We start from the raw sequence: 18,746 nt of genomic DNA on the forward strand, positions 1-18,746 counted from the left end.
CAAACATTTTGCATGCAGATTTTTAGAATTTAAGCTTTTCTACGATTTCACTCCCTTCGATTTTTTCATACTATAAGTTGATCATTATTTTTTTATTATTATTCTTTTTTATTTAATATTTTTTAAATTTTTTATAATTTTATCTTTTGACATTAAATTTGTTTAAAATTAAATTTTTTATCTAAAAAAATTTGTTTAAAATTAAATTTTTTATCTAAAAAAATTTGTTTAAAATTAAATTTTTTATCTAGAATTTCAAATGTTGTGAGTTCGAGTAATTTGGCTTAATCTAGGAAATTTGCACAAGCTTCTTGTTTTTTTTTAAAAAAAAAATATTTTTTCAGTTTCATTCCTTAATAGTTATTTATTTTTTAAATTTCATTTTATCTTTTAATTAAACTCGAGATCAATTTCATCAACAATTCAGTTTCATATTTGCATGCTGTTTCACGACAGCAAACTAAACCTTTTTGTTAACCAAATCATCATTTAAACATGGTATTCAATTCGCTCTTGGCTCTTAAATGGAACAAGTCACACCAATATTTTATTTATTTATTAACACATGTAATGATGAAATGATTTTATCTTATTCATTGGTTCTGTTTTTTGTACTCATTTCAAATATTTTATTGTATATAGAAAAACAGCGACGCTCAAACTTTTTTTAATGAAGTAGTTGGGATTTTGATCACGACTAAAGGAGGGAAGTAAACAGCTGAAGTGATATAAGACTGATATTTTGAAAGTGTAAATCTATATGAAATTTCAAGGTCATCCATCACTTGCATGCGTAGCTTTCAGATCTAATCCAGGGACTGACTCGAAATTTCAAGAGTAATCACTTGCATGCATAGCTTTCAGATCTAATCTAGGGACTGACTCGAGAAAAAAGGCATGAGGCACTGAGTTACCATGTAATCATTTTTATTAAAACTGCTTTGTCCTTGAAAAATATTCTTTGGTGTTGAACCAAATGGATCACTAAGAATTCAGCTAAGCTAATCAAGTTTTATCGGGTCAAAAACTAGTCCGGTTCAACTCGAAACCAAGCCCAGGTCAGTCTCCATGTCAACCCTCCAAACACGTTTATCAACTATATGCTTGCATGGATCCAAAGGTCCAAGGAAATGCAATCACCACTTATATAAACCACACCAGGAGTACGCCTTATTCAGGATTTGAAAGGGAAATGAAAGTACCATTTACAAACCACATCAGGATCATGTGTTATTCAGGATCTGTACATGGGTTTTACAGGCTATAAAGAAGTTTCTTCTTCTCGCAGAATTCTATAATTGAGAAACAAAGCTAACCTGAAGACGGAAAAAAAGTATCCAGAATGTGACCCCTATTGATAAAATCAACAGCAGGTGAAAGTCAAACATGGAATGGAAGATTCAACCTGCAAGAGATCATCACATATTAGATCCTGAGCACAATCTAGTCATGACTAAACTAGAAACCGCTACACCATAGAAACTCTTTCATATGAATCATTTGCAAAACAGAACATTCCATCTTCGTTCCACCTATGATATATTGAGTGGAAAAACCAACATCTTGTGATGATTTCATTATTTCACAACAGGCCCATGGAAGAAAAATTTAAAACAGTTTATAACAAGCAATCATCCAAGATTGAAAAAAACAAATGTATAAAACATCACTTCAGAAAGGGTTTCATCATTAAGTGTGGCGCTTATTTCCCCTAAAATTGGAGGTCCTTGGTTGATGAGAGATAAACGGTAGATGAATGTCAATGTTCCTTGCTACCAGAACGGTGCAATCAGATTATTTGGCAGCATTATCAAGCTACCTGATTATCATTATTATAAAATTAACTAGAATAGTTATCAAAATTACCTCATGAACACTTTTCCAAAAAAGAATTTATGTAAATGTATTTGAATGAATTCCAAAAATGATGCACAATCTCCTGTTGTAGAGCCAAAGTCACATTTTATGTACATGAATTCGAATGAATCCCAAAATGATGCGTCCTCTCCTAATGCTAGAAACTCATGTGGAATTAGATACAAGATGAGAAAGCATTACAATGTTGTAAAGAACTAACCTCGGACCTGAATTTCAGGTGAAAAATTGACAAGTCTTGTAACTCAGAACATAGTATCTACCCATGGCTTCTAGGATCAACAGCTGAGCGCACCTTCCTGTTTTCTGCATTTGAATATTGTCCAACAACTCTGGCATGAGGTATGGATCCTTCCCCACGTGCAAGAGCTTCAACATTCTCAAGTAGGTACTTCCTTGGAAGCCTGCCAACTACATTACCCTCTTCATTCCCCTGTCTATCCAGGAATGCAAAGTGCGGAATACCCTCAACACCAAACTCATCAAGTTCTTGTTCCCACTTGGTATTATCAACGTTCAGCATAACAAAATTCACACGGTCCCTAAAAGGCAAGTGGCATTTAGCAGGCACATTTAAATTAACAGGAAACAACAGAATCACCAAGTAAAAGGAGATAACTCAAATATCATATAGCTAATCAACGCTTGATCAAGGCTGTTACTTGTACTGCTGCTCTACTTTGTAGACATCGGGAGCTAACTCTCTACATACTTCACACCAATCTGCATAGAACTCCACAACAGTTGGCTTCCCATTTGAGAGGGCCTAAATAAAGACACCAGAAAAAACCCAATAAGCAACAAACAAAGTATAAGTACAGAACATGGCATTAACCATTTACATTCAAATGGAACATTATTTTCAGAAAGCAATTCCACTTTGAATTTGACATCAAAACTAATATAAACCAATCAAAACTTTTCTACTAAAACTAGAAAATTCACTTAGACACCCTATTAACAACCAAGAGAAATCCTTCAATTGCTTTCAATTCCAAGGATATAAACAAATTACATTCCAATTCATAAACAGAAAACCCACTTTTTACTAATTAACATAAAAAATAATGGCGAATAATAATAAAAATTCCACAAAGGATAACCTTCCTTAAAACCCATTATTAAAAAGAATTAGAACTCCCTCTCAATTGTAACCTATTTGACAAGAATTCCAACTTTAATCCAATAAAGCAAACCTCTTCATAAGGCAAAGCAGCAACAGATATGTCCTTCAAAGAAACACCAAAATCCAACCTTGAAGACAAGAAAAGTCCGGCAGCAGCAAGAAGAGAAACCACTGCTATTCGTTTATTAACATCTTTATTTGGAAATTCAGGTGACCCAGAATCTTGGGACGCGCCTGTATCCTCTCTTTTGGTATCATCACTAACCGGACCAGGTTCAAGGACCTCTTTTTCCTGCATTAAAAGAAACAGACCAGTTCAGAAAAGATTATAACTTGCTATTTAGTGACATAAGTGAAGGAGAAAATGGGGGCTGTACCGTTGGGGTGGAGGTTTCAGATGAGTCGGGGTTTGTTTGGCAAGAAAAAGTAGGGAATTTGCGAGGTTTGGTTTGATAGTGGAAAGTGGATTTGAGGAGTGATGGTGAAGAATGAGAGGCTTGAAGATATGGCCGGAATCTATGGAGACAAAGAGGGTTTGGAGCCACACGAGCCATGGAGATTTTGTAAGAGAAGTCGGTTTTTCTTTTTTGGTTTGTATTAGTGAATTTTTGTGCTAATTAATTTTAACGGTCAAGGTGTAAGCGGGCACTTGTTTTTGCCTCTCTAGAACGAGTGGATTTTGAAGGTCGTTCTAAGAACAATTTTTTTTTTAATTATTTTAGATTGTTTTCACTTGCTAAACCCGCCGGGTCGGTCGGGTCATGGCTCACTTTATTTTTTCATCAGCCCGGGTCGAATGGGTCTCAGGTCAATCCGTCAGGCCGGGCTATTTTATCATTTAAAAAATATTATTAACCACCTCATGATTCCAACCCTATCTCAGGCATAGTTTTTAAACCCGGCCCGGGTTCCGGGTTTTGACCAGGTCACCGGATTTTGACCGGGTCGGCCGGGTCAATTTCTATTTTTTATATTATAAGAATTATCTATTCAAAAAGATATATTTTCTTTAAAGAGGATTCTACAATGATAAATAACAACTCTTGAAATATTATAAACTTGTCTCTTGAAATAATACATATAAGGAATTACAAAAATGTTTAATTACATTAAATCTTTTTCGGGTGGAGAGACTTATCATTTCATATTAAATGAAACAACTACTAAAAATATGCAAATTGCATTATCCATCCCCTCACATAGATTTAATGTTTATTTTTTTAATATGATCTTCAATTTTTTTTATAATTGCATTTTTTAGCATAATTCAAGAATAATTAAATTAAATTTATTAATTAAGGATAAAATTAAAAAAATAGGAGACAAAGTAGAAAAGACACTATAAATGGATGATGGTTTCAACGCTCACATGAAAAAATAATTTAGTCCTCATACTTTAAAAAATATACATATTTAGTTTTTAATATTTTTTCAATTTAATTTCAATACAAAAATATATTTTTATTATTTTTTAGTTCTTGTTTTAAAAGAAGAGAGAGGTCGTTGGATTCCAGTAGTAAAGATATAAAAATATTATTGGTGTCGATTTCAGCCACTAAAATACTCGGTCTTTGTCTCAAATAGTTCTATTTGATAAGGAAAATTCATATTATATGTTTTTTTTTTATCTTGAAAATGCTTAAAAATATATTTAAGTTCGAGAAGATTTTTTATTTCGAGTTTTGAGAAATTTTTTGGGTTTTTTGAGATTATTTATAAGTTTATCATAATTTCTAAAGTGTTTAAAGCTATAATAAGTTGAAAATGAATTTTTGAATTAAAAATTATTAATTCTGATTTTTCAATCAAAATATTATTTTAATATATTTTTAAATAAAAATATTTTAAAATATAACCATTACCATAACACCAAATTACTATTGATCTTAAACATCTTAATAAATTTCTATAAAATACTAGCCGAAACCCTTATAACAAACAACATGATTTCTATTCGGACCACAAATCCATTACGAGTGCAAAGTTCTACTTTATAAATGGCCAAATAAATAGATGAAGTACATGCCTAAATCCAAACTGAAAAGGGACACAAGTCAAGAAGCCTGACCAGGGGGGATAGAGTCTTGAAAAAAAAAAAAAAAACCATAAAAAAATTTGAACATTATTTAAGGTATCAAGCACGAGGAGCAATGAGAAAACAAAAGGCAATAAACATTTAAATAAACAAATAGAGGTTCATGTGATCTGAAATCTTGAAATTCAGTAATCCCTTTTGTATTCCTTTTTTAATAATAATTAAAAAAAATGAAGCCAAGCACTAAGAGCAGTGATCTCGACAAGGAACTAAGATCTTTAAATTAATTTTATTTTGATATTAATTGAAGGAATTAACAAACAAAAAATATTAATGGTATCCTTTATGAATCCAAACTGTTCTCGTATCTTCACAAGATCCGTAACTTATTTGACCTAGAATGGATCAAGCCTGGCCCTTCTTACCTCCCAAAAGCATTAACTTCTTTTAACCTAATATTCAAAATCATTAAAGTTTTCATTGAACCATGCCATTTCAAAATACTCCAAGCAACTTGATAGCTTGAATGTGATTTTTGTTGTAAGCACACCAAAGAAAGTCTAACCTCTTAATCATTGTTTGGTATTGTGTTCTAAAGGGTTCAGTAAATTTTAATTTTTATATTATTTTAGATATTAAAAATAATTTTTTAAAAATTAAAAATTATTATTTTAATGTATATCAGAGAAAAAACATTTAAAAAATTATATGCTATCGAGCTTTATTATTTTCCTTAAAAACTAAGCAATATAGCAAATTAATCACTAAAATTAGCATTTTCAAATAAAAACAAGGTGTGTTTTAATTAGAAATGCGATTACAGTTATTTTTCAAAATATTTTATATTTTAAAATATATTTTATATTTTTTTTATTTATAAAAAAATATTTTTAATATCAACATATCAAAATAATTTAAAATTTAAAATATTAATTAAATAAAAAAATTATTTTTTTAAAAACACTTTTAAAATATAAATACAGTAGAAACATAATTGTACCAGATAATCTAACAGTTACTGACACCTCGTTTCTATATTCTTTCGTCATGGATACCCTAAGCATCGCACAAATTCTTAATTAAGGAGTTTGCCAATAGATTATTAATTTTTTTCTGGTACAAAAGGAATATGAAGGAATAAATAAATATATATTATAACACTAGCAGAGAATTTCGATGGGGAAAAAAATGGAATTTCTTTATTTAGAAATATATTAAAATAATATTTTATTTTTAAAAAATTATTTTTAATATTAATATATTAGAATAATAATAAAAATACATGAAGAAATTAATTAACAGAGATGCAGAGAGAAAGGGATGGAAGATGTGATTAATCCAACATTAAAATTACAATTTAGAACTAAATAAAAATAATTTTAAAAGTGGAACATTGATATTAGCATAAATAAACATAAAAAGATAAAACTAAAATAAAAATCGAAAATCATGCGTAGAAAGATGAGATTAGTACAAGGAACTATTTGTTAAGCTATGGCATTAGTAAAAACAACATCCATGGTGATTCAGAAAATTTGTAGGAATAATTAAAATATGTTTTTATTACGTAAAAAGAAAAGGAAAAAGAAGAAAACTCTTTGGCAATATATAATTGCGAAGTCCCACCACCACATAAATAAAATCATTTCTTTGTATTTATCAACCTCACGAATCAAGTCTTCTAGGATCAAGTCTGTTAGCCGTAAAATCCATGGCTTCGACGTTCTCACCACTGCCGCTCAGAACTCTCTCTCTCCACCGTATGCGCAATGCACACCCCACCATCTGCGAGGCGCACATCAGTCCTAAACCTGCGCCGATTTCCTTCCCCGGCCGAAGACATCTTCTCTTCATGCTAGCGTCAGCACCAGCACTGGCCTTAAGAGAACCATCTTCACTGGCGCAGGACATTCCCTTGTTTGGGCTGAGGAAGAAGCTGAAGAGGGCGGAGGAGGAAGCTGAGGAGCTGGTGAAGGAAGGGTTTGAGACGGCGGAGAAGGGGTTGGAGACAGCGGGGAAAGGGATCGTGACGGTTGAGAGAGGGATTGAGACAGCAGAGAAAGAGATTGTGACGGCAGAGAAGGAGATTGAGGAAGCGGTGAGCTTTGGCGGGCTAGCGCAGGCTGGTGCGGTGGCTGGAGCGGAGGTTGTTGGGGTCTTGGTTGCTACTGCCATTGTTAATGGGATTTTGGGGCCTGAGGGTTCTAAATCATAAGTAAGAGGATTAGCCAATTAATTATAGTTGATTGTGTTTATTTTGATAATTTATGGCAAATCCCATTTCATATCTCCTTGCTCTTAACGAGTTATATCAATAAATCATTTACAAATTGAATGTATTTATTGCAAAATGAAATGTGCATTAAAATGGAGGAGAAAAGTGATTAGTGTGTGAAGAAATATCAAGTGATAATATCCCATCAAAAGGTACACATTTGCTCTCATTTTCTGCAATTCTAATGAACTTCGACTATTTTATGCTGCAAAATGAGATAATAAAGAAATGGTGGATTGGATGAATTGAAGAAAATGGTTTGATCTGTTTGAGTTTTATTATGATTTGACGCGTTTTGGTTTATGATTTGTGTCCTTTATATTAGTTTGGTAAGCAAAAGTGTGTGGTACCACCACTTCAAATTTATCAAAAAGATCTGAAAAACAAATAGATATCCCGGGCTACAAATTTATTTGCTAAGCGGTTCTAAGATATTATAGTTGTCTGATCGGAACAGAACCACCTCGGAATGACTTGGGTTATTGAGTTGTCGGGTTATCTAGTGAGCTCGGGTCAATTATTTGTTATCAAAAGGATGCTATTTCATTTTCTTTAAAAAAAAAAAAAATTGATGTTGGCTCTGTTAGCTCTGAGCTAGTCAATCGGGTTATGGATCAGTCTATCAAGCTAATTTGATCAAGTTATAAGTCATGAATTTCTCGATCAACTTGTCCGCTGAGCTTTTTTACATGGTTCCAGCAACTTAGATTAGACAAGTAATGTTGATGATCAAAAATTGATAGAAGATTATGCTATATATCTTAATCATAATCTTTTTTTTTTCCTAGAAATGTTATAAGTAATGAACTATTACATGTTTTCTACTACTGAGGCTGAAAATAAATCTATTGTCAGTGTTGTTGAATAAAAATAGATGCACTCTCTCCTTACTTATCTAGGCATTTTGATTTCTTTTTCTCCTCACTTATTTTTTCTAATGTAATTTTTTTTTTGAAATACATTGAAATTGATTATTATTTTGTTCACGACACATTTGCTCAAAAGGAACTAAATGTTTGATTTATATCTTCTAACGATTAATTTCTTGATATTCTTACTAAGTTATTGTTGTTTGCTCACGTCTCTTATCTTCGATCCAGTATAAATGTGTTTTTTCCCCTTGTTTAACTTAAAAGGGTGTATTAAGGACAGCCTAGAAAGCAGTAGGTTAGGTCATGCTATTCGTACCTCTATACTATACTAGTTTAATATCCAAAACCCATTAAGTTAACATATCTAAATGTAAGACTTCTCTTATAAAAAGTATATAAACATATGTTATATATATATTGAAAACTCCCTTCATAAATAATATAGACTACTAGTGTAAATTTATAGCATGGATTCTTTTACTTATTGTCTTGTTTGATATTCTAATTTAAATGGTATCGGAGTCAATTGCATAACTATAATATGTTTTTTCTACAAAACACAACACCCTCTTTTGCATCTTCACAGAAAACAACTATGACAAACAATCTTGTAGATATGGCAGCCAATTGCAACCCTTTTAGCCCTGAGTCCACATTACACAACTCTCACCATTGTATTTCTCTCAAACTTATCCACAAAAAATATTTATTTTAGAAAGATCAAATATGGGTTCATCGATGACAACAAGACTTATCCGCATGAATTTCTTCAACAAGTCTACACATCAACACCAAGTCTTAATTCATGCTACACTAAATGGATACGATAAGATTAGTTGTTAATGAAGACTCTCATTGCTTCCCTACCTAGAGGCTTTGACTCTCCATATTTCAATCCTACATGTTTTTGACATCTTGTGGGTGGTTTTTAATATCTCTTATTTATTTAGCCAAACATTTGTTTTATAATCAATAAGATTTGTTAGTTTATGCATACATTTATAAATATGCATTGGTTAGCTGTTAAATGAGTTATGTGCTATCTTCACAGTACTTTTATGACATGTGTTCATCCTATTTGTGCTAATGAGCTTTCTTTCCATGCTTTTAGTCATTTGGATTAAGCAAGTAATGTTGTCAATCAAATATTATTAGAGGTTATGTTATCTATCTCGGTAATAATCTTGTTTCTTGAAAATCAAAGAAGCAATAAACTATTTCATGTTTTTTTATTGAGATTGAATATAAAGTTGTTGTTAATATAGTTGAAATGGATGTGTTGCCTCTTTACTTATTTAGGTATTCTGGTTTCTTCTTCTCCCGTGTTATTGTATGATAGGCGCTATATATTTGACAACTAATCTAGTTTTTTATGTGCGAATGAAACATGTAAAAATTGACTCTCAATTTGTTCATAACATGGTTTCTTAGAAGGAACTACAAGTTCAATTTATATCTTGTGATCAATATATCGATATTCTTACTAAATCATTGTCATATTCTTGCTTCTCTTATATTTGATTCAAAATGAATTTGTTTTCTTCTCCTTATTCAACTTACAGGACATGGTAAGGACAACCAACTAAATAGTAGGTAAGGAAAATATTGTTACCTCTTAACCCATTTGTACAATGGACTTCAATAATGTTTTGGGTTAGGATGCTTCTGTGATTTTTTTCATTCCCTTCCATTTTTCTATTCTTATATTTGATTTGATTTACTTATTGTTGTTGAGTTTCCCATATTGTCCTTTTTCTTATCCCATGGTTTAATAGGTAGGTTGTTGTCGTGGGTATTTTAAATAATCGTTATAATTATATTTTGCAAAATTATGACAATTGATTTGAATGCTAACCTTTTTTGTTGTCCTTTTGAGAGTTTAGGTATCAAGAAAACTTGGTAAAAAGAGATGAGAAAAGACATATGATGATTAATAAGATAAGAGTGAAGATGATGCCTTATTATAAAAAATAAAGGAACATAAAAGTCTTTTTTCCTTTTAGACTCATCATCATTCTTTGTGTTTATTAATTGAAGAAAGAGAGTAGTGGTTAATAATTTTAAAAAAATAAGGGATTCAAATCACTTGTTATTGGAGGATCCTGTAAAAATGACTTCAATTATAGAGTCATCAAAATCTATAAGCATCCTATTGTTATTATTATTATTAGTTGAATGAATCATGACATGATCTGTAGTTTCATTATTGTTTTCAATTGAATTTTTTTATGATTTTTTATAGAGTTTCTTTCTAACCATAACAGAGATGGTAAGCACACTATGTTCAAAATCTTGATTCGTTCAGGTTATTTCTGATGGCCTCAAGGCTGGAATGTTTGGTAATAATTTAGGGTTTATTTTGGACTAAAATGATTTATTTTTTATAGGATAACCTAAAGTATCACTAGAAGACTTTGGAGAACTTCAAGACTTCCTTCAAAACCACACTACTAAGAAGTCTTTTTATTTCTAAATTATTTATGATTTTGATTAATAAATTTTGAAATAATTTGTGTCCTTAAGATAATGCTTGAACATGATGGGAGCCGAATTACAGGTTTTTAATAAAAGTAGCAACCCCATTTCATTTCTAGCAAATAATTTTGTTATTCTAACACCAGATCAACAACATGAAACTTCTTCTGAACTTCTCCCCAACAATTTTGATGGACTCTATATCTAAGGTTTGTTCTATATTAGTTTTCACCTTTTCTCTAAACATATTGTCGATGTAATAATTGTTCTCTTTTTATGTGTGATGGAACAATGATTGGTTAGGGTATGTTTACATAATGAGAATTACCACACTAAATAACCATATCAATCTTAGTGTTTTATGATGCTTTAACGTCTTCTATTGAAATTTGGGTAGCCATTAGAATAAACAAAAAGCTGGAACTTTGAATAAAAAAAAACATGTTTCTCTACTATTTAATTGTCTGAATTGTGATATTTTCTTTGTCATATGTTTATCATACATAAAATTAAGTGTATTGGGTTTTGTTTTCTCGATCAAAGGAATTGTGAATTTATTATTGTATGTGATTTTTTTAATATAATTTTCAGACTTATTAATCTAGTCTTTATAAGTAGTGAAGTCAAGAGGCGCCATTTTTGTCATTGCTTTTTCTATTTTTAGGTTGCTTCTCCATTTAGGTTTGCTTCAGTCGCTTTCTTTTCAATTGATTTGTTTGTGAAAAAAACTAGATATAATTTTCAAGTTGAAAGGTTGTTAAACAACTAGAAACCAACTTTTTGTCAGCAAAAAATAAGGGATGATCTATCTTTGGTTGGTAATAATTGTTATACTATTGAAAAAAAATTGTTTATAATCTCAATCTTTGTTGGAACCTCGGCATAGTCACTTTGCCTAATTTAATCATTGTTAATGGCTTATCGCCCCAGGCCTTTTGAAAAGAAAAGCCTACTCATGTGCCTAGCATGTTGATTCTTTTTTTAAGGCTCTTATTTTTTTTAAAAAAAATTGACAGATAATATCATCTACTAACCTATTGTCAATTTTGTTTCGGTAAGTGTTTTGTTTTTTCAATTAGAATAGAATGTTTTAGTTTCGGACTGTTTCGGCGTGCCGTTTCGGGATTGTATTGTTTATATATATATATTCAAAAACATAATTTAAATTCAAGATAAATTAATTATAAATTATGCAATACAAACATAATGCCAAACAAATATAATTTTAAAATTTAAAATATTTCTAAATAGTTAAGATTAAATAGATCTTTAACTTAAAGTAATTTAACTTAAATAAAATATCAAAATATTATGAAAGTAAAATCTTTTAACACAAATATTTTAAATATAAAGTTAGGTCAATGCTATCAAGGCTAATGGAATATAAAACATCTCTTGTTTTGCTCAAATTCCTACAAAGTATAAACATGAGAAAAACAACATGAATATAAATCATATATATTAGTGATAAATCTAATTTTAAAAAATTCATATCATTGTTAATGAAAATAGTAATAATAATTTTTAATAATATTATTAATCATCATTGTTATTGAAAATAGTAATGAAAAAGAGCTTTTTATAATTGAGTGGTTTAATTAATTAAATTGAAGAAGGTTCAATTTAATTCAATGGCTTTTCAAGAGGAGAACGGAATATGTGGAATGAAACCGGAACGTTCCGGGCGGAAGTTAGCCGAAAAATCCGGAACGGACTGAGGTTTAAAATGAGATGAAATTTGTTCCGTTTTGTTCCGTTTTTTGAATTGGTATGGAATGTTTCTGCCATTCTGGACGAAATGGAACGGAATTGACAACCCTAACCTAACTTAGATATTGACCACCTAGTTGGAAAATTAAGATTATGAGGATTTTTACCTAAAAATGCTTTAAAAAATCAAAAAATCAACATATCAACATGATAAACCCATAAAACATTCCAAACAATAAATCAAACCAAATAAAATTTATTATCATCTACTTAAATCTAGTTTTTTAAAATATATTAAGATTTAAAACAACCATTTTAAGACTTTTCTTATTTAGTGGGATCTATTAATACTAATTTTAACTATTTTGGTGATCAAAATAGGTGTCAATGTCGAGCTTTCTCTCTCTACAACATAATCTAAGTCTCTTTCTCCATCTTATTTTATAAAAATAAACTGGAAAATGATAAAAATAAAGTTTGACACCAAAATTAAATTTCTATAAATAAAGAAGTAATTATCTATTAAGTTAAAAAGATGGGGGACTAAACTAAAGTTTCTAGATGAAATTAAAATCCGCCACCTATTTTTAGTTGTGTTTTTCACCTTGATCATCTATTTTTCAATTTTACCATCTCTTAAAAAAAGGAATTGATTGGCTATTAATTTGAGCCTAAAAAAATTCAATTACACATTACATAAAATTGATGATTAAATTAGAATTTTTTTTTTAAATCACTATTTCAATTTATAATGATTTATGAAAAAGTGAATAATAAATAAATGCATAGTAAAAATATTATCCCCTTTAGTTTATTTTAATAAGTTCCAAGCAAGCTGTAACAACTCAATTCAACATGTTAGATATTGCCTGTTTGGGGCCTTACCATCCTTACGGTTTTATTCTTGATAAGCGAGCTCACATATAAGCCTGATACCTCAAAACACATACAATATATTTGCAATCAACACTACTACTAAGACCAGTAATCACTTCCTCGGCCGTTAATATGGGATGTTACACAAGCTATTAATATATTCAAGCAAATTAAGAAGTCTTGTTAGCCAAGCAAACAAAATTAAAAAAGAAAAAAGGTGAGAAGGACTATCTTCTCTATAAACTAGAACAATGAAAGCTCTCTTTTTTGGTAAAAAAAAAAAGAGTTTGTTTGGGAACATAATGTAAATCGCATTCCCTTGAATTTTTTAATGTTTTTAGAATATTTTGATGTGTTGATCTTAAAAATAATTTTTTTAAAATAAAAAAAATATTATTTCAATATTTTTGTAAGGGAAAAGCATTTTGAACTACAATCGCTATCACTACTACAATATCAAACAAGCTCAAAAAATGAGAATGATGATTGCTTTTTATGTTTGAGACCTCAATAATGCTTTATTTTATCTTTTATATATTAAGATGATGTTTGAGAATGTAATAATGATTGTTTTTCATTTAAAAATGCATTAAAAATATTTTTTTTATATCAGCATATTAAAAAAATAAAAAAATTTCAAAATATTAATTTAAAAAATCAATTTTATAAAAAATACAATTTCAAACATGAGTCGAAATTAATCTAAAAACTGGGAAAAGAAATCAAGAAAAAAGAAACTAATTTAACTAGAAAAGCTCATTTAAGGATGAATTTGGTATAATTTTTGCAAATTGATTTTATTTTTAATTTCTCACTTAAAAAATCATAAATATGTTTGGTTGGAAATAAAAATTTGATTTAAATAAAAAAATTTATTATAAAATTGAATTAAAAAATAAAGAGTTTTAACTTTTAACTTATTAAATCTAACTTATACTTTTTTTTTAAAAAAAAAGTTATTATGATTCTTTTTTAGTTAAATACACTTTTAAATTCTAAATTATAACTCATATGTTATAATTTTAAAATTATAATTGAAAATAAAAAGTGTTTAGTCAAACAAATATTTAATTTCACTTGACATATAAATTAATAGTCTTAAAACTTGAAAAAAAAATACTACATGAAAATAAAATAATTTAAATGCAAACAAATTTTTTTTTTAGCCTAAATTCAAATCTAAATGAATCCTTATTTATTTTTATGTTTTAAAAGTATTTTTTAAAAAATTAATTTTTTTTTACTTTTTTGCTTTAAGTTAATATTTTTTTAATGTTATCTGATTATTTTAATATGTAAATATTAAAAATATTTTTTTTTAAATAAATAAATATTATTTTAATATATTTTTAAATAAAATATATTTTAAAAAATAACTATACTTGTATTCTCAATCATCTTTTTTTTTTTAAAAAAAATACTGCTTGTTATTTATTAACAGCCCGAATTCCCACGGACGACACCTCACTCGTCAAAATCATCTTGTCCGCCACAACAAGCCCTTTTTAAAAGCACGTTAAACCTCCTCCTACTTCCTCTCCCTCTCCATTTTTCTCTACTACAGCAAAAATCATGGCTCCGGAACCCTCAATAACAGCCGCCTCAGAAGCCCAAGCCTCAGTCGAAGTCACCACTACCTCTCATGACGTAACCGCCTCTTTCACCTGCAATGACAACAACAATGGAGAAACTTCAGACCCTGAGAAGTCTCTGGATTTCGCTGTTGAGTTATTAGAGAAAGGATCTACAGCGCTTAAAGAAAATGACTTCAGTGAAGCCGTAGAATGCTTTAGCCGTGCCCTTGAAATCAGGTTAGGGTTTTCATTTCATTGTCTAATTTTGGTTTTGATTAGTCGAACATTGCACTTAAGTAGTCAAATCTCTCTGTCGATGGTTTTTAGTAGTTTTGGTTTAAGGGTTTTTTTACGGTGGAGCTTTACTTATAAAAAATGTGGTTAATTTGGGAAGAAATTTGCAGATAGAATGTGTAAATTTTGTGTCAAGTTTCAGAATTTTCTACTTTAATCGAAAGAATTTGATATTAATGAAATGGGTTTTTCTCAAAAGTCGTTTAGGTAATTGGGGTTTTAGGGTTTATATAATTAAGACTTTCACGTTTAAGAAGAGCAAAGAGAAGGGCAACGTTATTTTGGGAATCTTAGTGGTAAAATGTGCTGGAGTTTAAATAATAACAAATTTTTTAGGGGTCATACTTCTGAAGTGTTTAACTTGTGCTGAATGAATTTGGTATTTGTGCATTTGGGAGTGAGATTTTGCTCCAATAAATCTATGCAGATTTTGATGGAGCTTTAGTTTACTTAATGTTTTTCTTATTTTTCTAAATTTTGATTTTGTTAGGGTTTTGCATCATGGCGAGCTTGCACTTGAATGTGTGAATGCATACTATCAATATGGACGTGCACTGTTGTATAAAGCGCAAGAGGAGGCTGATCCGTTGGGCATGGTGCCTAAGAAGGATAGTGAATCTAAACAAAATGGTGATAAAGATGCAGCTTGTAAGAGTGTTTTAAATGGAGAATCTTCGACTACTTCTGCTTCTAGTAATGTTGGAGAAGATGGGGGTTTTAATCATCCAGAAGGTGCAGCTGATAATTATCAGTATTTTGTTGCTCATATGTTAGTTCATAAGTTGTCATGGTAGTTAATAGGTTGCTTTTTTGTTAATGTTTGTTGGTATTTATCAACATTCAATTTCTTTGCTTTGAACTTGTGACGTGTGGGTGCAATCTCTATCAGTAATGGGTGTAAATATGTGAAAATGAATAAACTGAACCCTGAACGTTAGAAATTCAAACATATGTTGCTATTTTTTGTGCCTGTTTTCTAAAAGGGTCTATCTTTGTGGTTTGGAGTAGTTAATTTAAAAGAATCATCTACTTATTGTGTCATTTGATATATGCCTCCTTTGATGCTTTAAGGAGTGCAACATATGTTTTGCATATTTTTGTCACCACACAAGCATGGGGTCCATGTTTGCAAGGTACTTGATGTTCTGACAATGAAACAGTCTGCATGAATTTGCATTAAATTTGTTATGCTTGAGCAAAATGACTGTCAATGATTTTTTATCCTTAACATTCTTGCCCCCTCTATGCACACATGCATACATCCATTAAAGAATTATTGGGAGCATGGATGAAGGAAATGGTATTTGAGATCCTTTTGATGGTAAATGATCTAATGATTTTGTATGCACTAAGATTTTTGAACTTCCACCAAGGCGGGAAGGTTCCTGGGATTGGACGTAAGCTGCCATCTCTAGTTTTATAGGGCTAGTAGTAGCATCAGTCTCATGGTTAAAATGTGTCTGATTATTTCTTTTTGTTATGTCTGTATTCTGTTACAGCTTCTGATGGGAAAGATGAAGAAGAAGATGATGAGGGAAGTGATGATGATGACGACCTTGCTGATGCAGACGAAGAGGAATCTGACCTTGATTTGGCATGGAAAATGCTAGATGTTGCAAGGGCAATTGCAGAAAAACACCCTGGTGACACAATGGATAAAGTTGACATACTATCAGCACTGGCAGAAGTTGCGTTGGAAAGAGGTCTGTTTATCCATTTATTTGAGTTTAAATTTGCAATGGTGAGAATGTTTTTGGTTATATATATATATATGGATGCATTACTAATATTTGTATTTTGTTTCTTTTTGCCTCTTGCTTGGCTTAAATGCGTGTTGTATTTTTTATTTGCTTCATGCAGAGGATATTGAAACATCTCTCAGTGACTACCAGAAGTCACTGTCCATTTTAGAAAGGCTTGTTGAACCAGACAGTAGACATTTAGCTGAACTGTATCCTTTTCAAGGTTTACATACTCCCTTGTCTTGGGATGGTAAGGATTACACATCGCCAGTTTATTTATTCTCCGGGTCCAGTTAAATTTACTGATAGTCACATGTGCTTTGTCTGGGCCAACCACTTTTGCGTTTTAGGGATTCCATCTTCTTATTCACTTTGTCACAGCCTTAACTGTGCAATTTAGAAATTTTCGGATATGTTTGTGTCTGGAGATTGGCTCTAAGCCCCAGGAAGCAATCCCATATTGCCAGAAGGCTATATCAGTTTGCAAGGCACGGTTGCAGCGACTCATCAATGAAGTAAAGAGTTCAGGAGAATCAGCCATAACACCAGCTATTTCTGAATTAGATGAGGGTGGCCAGCAGTTGTCTGACATGCAGGCTGATAAATCTGTGACCGATAAAGAAGCAGAGATTGAAACGCTTACTGGCCTGTCTGGGGAGCTGGAAAAGAAGGTAAGTGCCACTAGTCTCTGTGCAAGTGTTAGAATTTCATGTAAACCATCCTGAGGTGAACTGTGCATCTTTGTATTTTCAGCTTGAAGATCTACAACAGCTGGTCCTGAACCCAAAGTCCATCCTCTCAGAAATCCTGGGAATGGTAGCTGCTGCTAAGGGAAAGGGAGGCGAGAAGAGTGTTTTTCCAATTGCCACGAGCTCTTCTCAGATGGGTACTGCTACTAGCAGTGGAGGTTTTGACTCACCAACCATTTCCACTGCTCACACAAATGGGGCTTCTGGAGTCACAGATCTTGGTGTCGTCGGAAGGGGAGTTAAGCGAGTTTTGACCGGTACAGGTTCAACTGGATCAAGCCCAGTGAAGAAACCTACTCCTGATCCCTCATCTGACAAAGGGGATGGAAAAACCTTTTAGTGGTTCTGAATTTAAATGGTCAGTGATTTGATGATCATAGTGCAAGCTGGTAAAGATTCTAGCACTATCAAATATAACCATTGAAATATCGATGTGATGGGTCCTTGAGAGCTGCTGGAGTGGTCCTACTTGGTGACTGCTGTATAGAGCAGTGTTAATGCGCTATCTGCTATGGAGGTGGCAGTAACTTTCCTATACTATTTCTGTGATATGACTTTGGAGAGCAATACTCTTTTAGCATCTTGTAAAAGCTTTGCGTATATTTCAGTTATACTAACACACTTCATTAATTTTGGGAAGAAATGGACCGATTGAATCCATATTTCAATGTTGAAGTGGTGCCTTGTGCTTGGAACTATTCTCATGCAGAATGTTCCTTTACAGATTGGGATTTCTGTAGGATTCCAAATTTGCTTGAATCTAATTTGATATATATATATATATATATATATAATGTTTGGATTTTTTATGCATTGTTAAATCTAGCATAAAATCTGCTTGAATTTAATTTGAAATATATTTTTATATTATTTAAATATATTTATAGAATATTTAGATTTTTTTTAATACATTATGATGCATTTCAATATTGATATAAAACACACACACGTGTGTTTGTATTAACTATTTTATTTTATAAATATTTAAGTTTGTTACCCAATTGATAGTAGGATATGAACATTGAATATCAAGAAATTTGATACATGGATACCCATTACCATCTCTACATACCGTATGGGAGAGGGTATCTGCTCTTAAAACTTTCATTTCAAGGCCATGGTTGCTGTCAGCAATGGATCATG

General features: G+C 31.0%; 3 protein-coding genes across 5 annotated transcripts; 2 read left to right on the plus strand and 1 right to left on the minus strand.

The window, feature by feature from the left end:
- Positions 1–1,146: 1,146 nt before the first annotated feature.
- HCF164 (Thioredoxin superfamily protein) lies at positions 1,147–3,649 on the minus strand. 3 transcript variants are annotated; one of them, XM_011027367.1, is made up of 5 exons: positions 3,379–3,649; positions 3,072–3,296; positions 2,538–2,641; positions 2,085–2,417; positions 1,147–1,405 (listed from the first exon to the last, which is right to left on the minus strand). In XM_011027367.1, exons 1-4 carry the CDS (start codon positions 3,553–3,555, stop codon positions 2,135–2,137), a joined length of 789 nt encoding a protein of 262 aa, XP_011025669.1. In that variant the 5' UTR covers positions 3,556–3,649; the 3' UTR covers positions 1,147–1,405; positions 2,085–2,134. The 3 variants fall into 3 exon arrangements, with proteins under 3 accessions (XP_011025669.1, XP_011025668.1, XP_011025670.1); XM_011027366.1 differs by having other exon boundaries at positions 2,078–2,417; positions 3,379–3,647; XM_011027368.1 differs by having other exon boundaries at positions 2,078–2,417; positions 3,072–3,293; positions 3,379–3,645.
- Positions 3,650–6,660: 3,011 nt separating this feature from the next.
- YCF37 (homolog of Synechocystis YCF37) lies at positions 6,661–7,427 on the plus strand. Its single transcript, XM_011027369.1, has one exon. It carries the CDS (start codon positions 6,748–6,750, stop codon positions 7,249–7,251), a length of 504 nt encoding a protein of 167 aa, XP_011025671.1. The 5' UTR covers positions 6,661–6,747; the 3' UTR covers positions 7,252–7,427.
- Positions 7,428–14,693: 7,266 nt separating this feature from the next.
- LOC105126497 (protein HGV2) lies at positions 14,694–18,339 on the plus strand. Its single transcript, XM_011027370.1, has 6 exons — positions 14,694–15,055; positions 15,603–15,844; positions 16,612–16,815; positions 16,973–17,063; positions 17,255–17,525; positions 17,608–18,339. The coding sequence occupies exons 1-6, from the start codon at positions 14,817–14,819 to the stop codon at positions 17,941–17,943; spliced, it is 1,383 nt and encodes a 460-aa protein (XP_011025672.1). The 5' UTR covers positions 14,694–14,816; the 3' UTR covers positions 17,944–18,339.
- Positions 18,340–18,746: the final 407 nt, after the last annotated feature.

Source organism: Populus euphratica, unplaced genomic scaffold, assembly GCF_000495115.2.
Source record: "Populus euphratica unplaced genomic scaffold, PopEup_1.0 scaffold41.1, whole genome shotgun sequence".
Lineage (NCBI taxonomy): Eukaryota > Viridiplantae > Streptophyta > Magnoliopsida > Malpighiales > Salicaceae > Populus > Populus euphratica.

Bases quoted from the DNA above. Each gene is read 5' to 3' on its own strand.
- HCF164 (XM_011027367.1), bottom strand. From the start codon at position 3,555: ATGGCTCGTGTGGCTCCAAACCCTCTTTGTCTCCATAGATTCCGGCCA. The intron at 3,297-3,378 runs GTACAGCCCCCA...TTTCTTTTAATG, and splicing joins CTGAAACCTCCACCCCAACG to CAGGAAAAAGAGGTCCTTGA. The intron at 2,642-3,071 runs GTTTGCTTTATT...GTCTTTATTTAG, and splicing joins CTGCTTTGCCTTATGAAGAG to GCCCTCTCAAATGGGAAGCC.
- YCF37 (XM_011027369.1), top strand. From the start codon at position 6,748: ATGGCTTCGACGTTCTCACCACTGCCGCTCAGAACTCTCTCTCTCCAC.
- LOC105126497 (XM_011027370.1), top strand. From the start codon at position 14,817: ATGGCTCCGGAACCCTCAATAACAGCCGCCTCAGAAGCCCAAGCCTCA. The intron at 15,056-15,602 runs GTTAGGGTTTTC...TGATTTTGTTAG, and splicing joins AGCCGTGCCCTTGAAATCAG to GGTTTTGCATCATGGCGAGC. The intron at 17,064-17,254 runs GTATCCTTTTCA...TGTGCAATTTAG, and splicing joins AGTAGACATTTAGCTGAACT to AAATTTTCGGATATGTTTGT.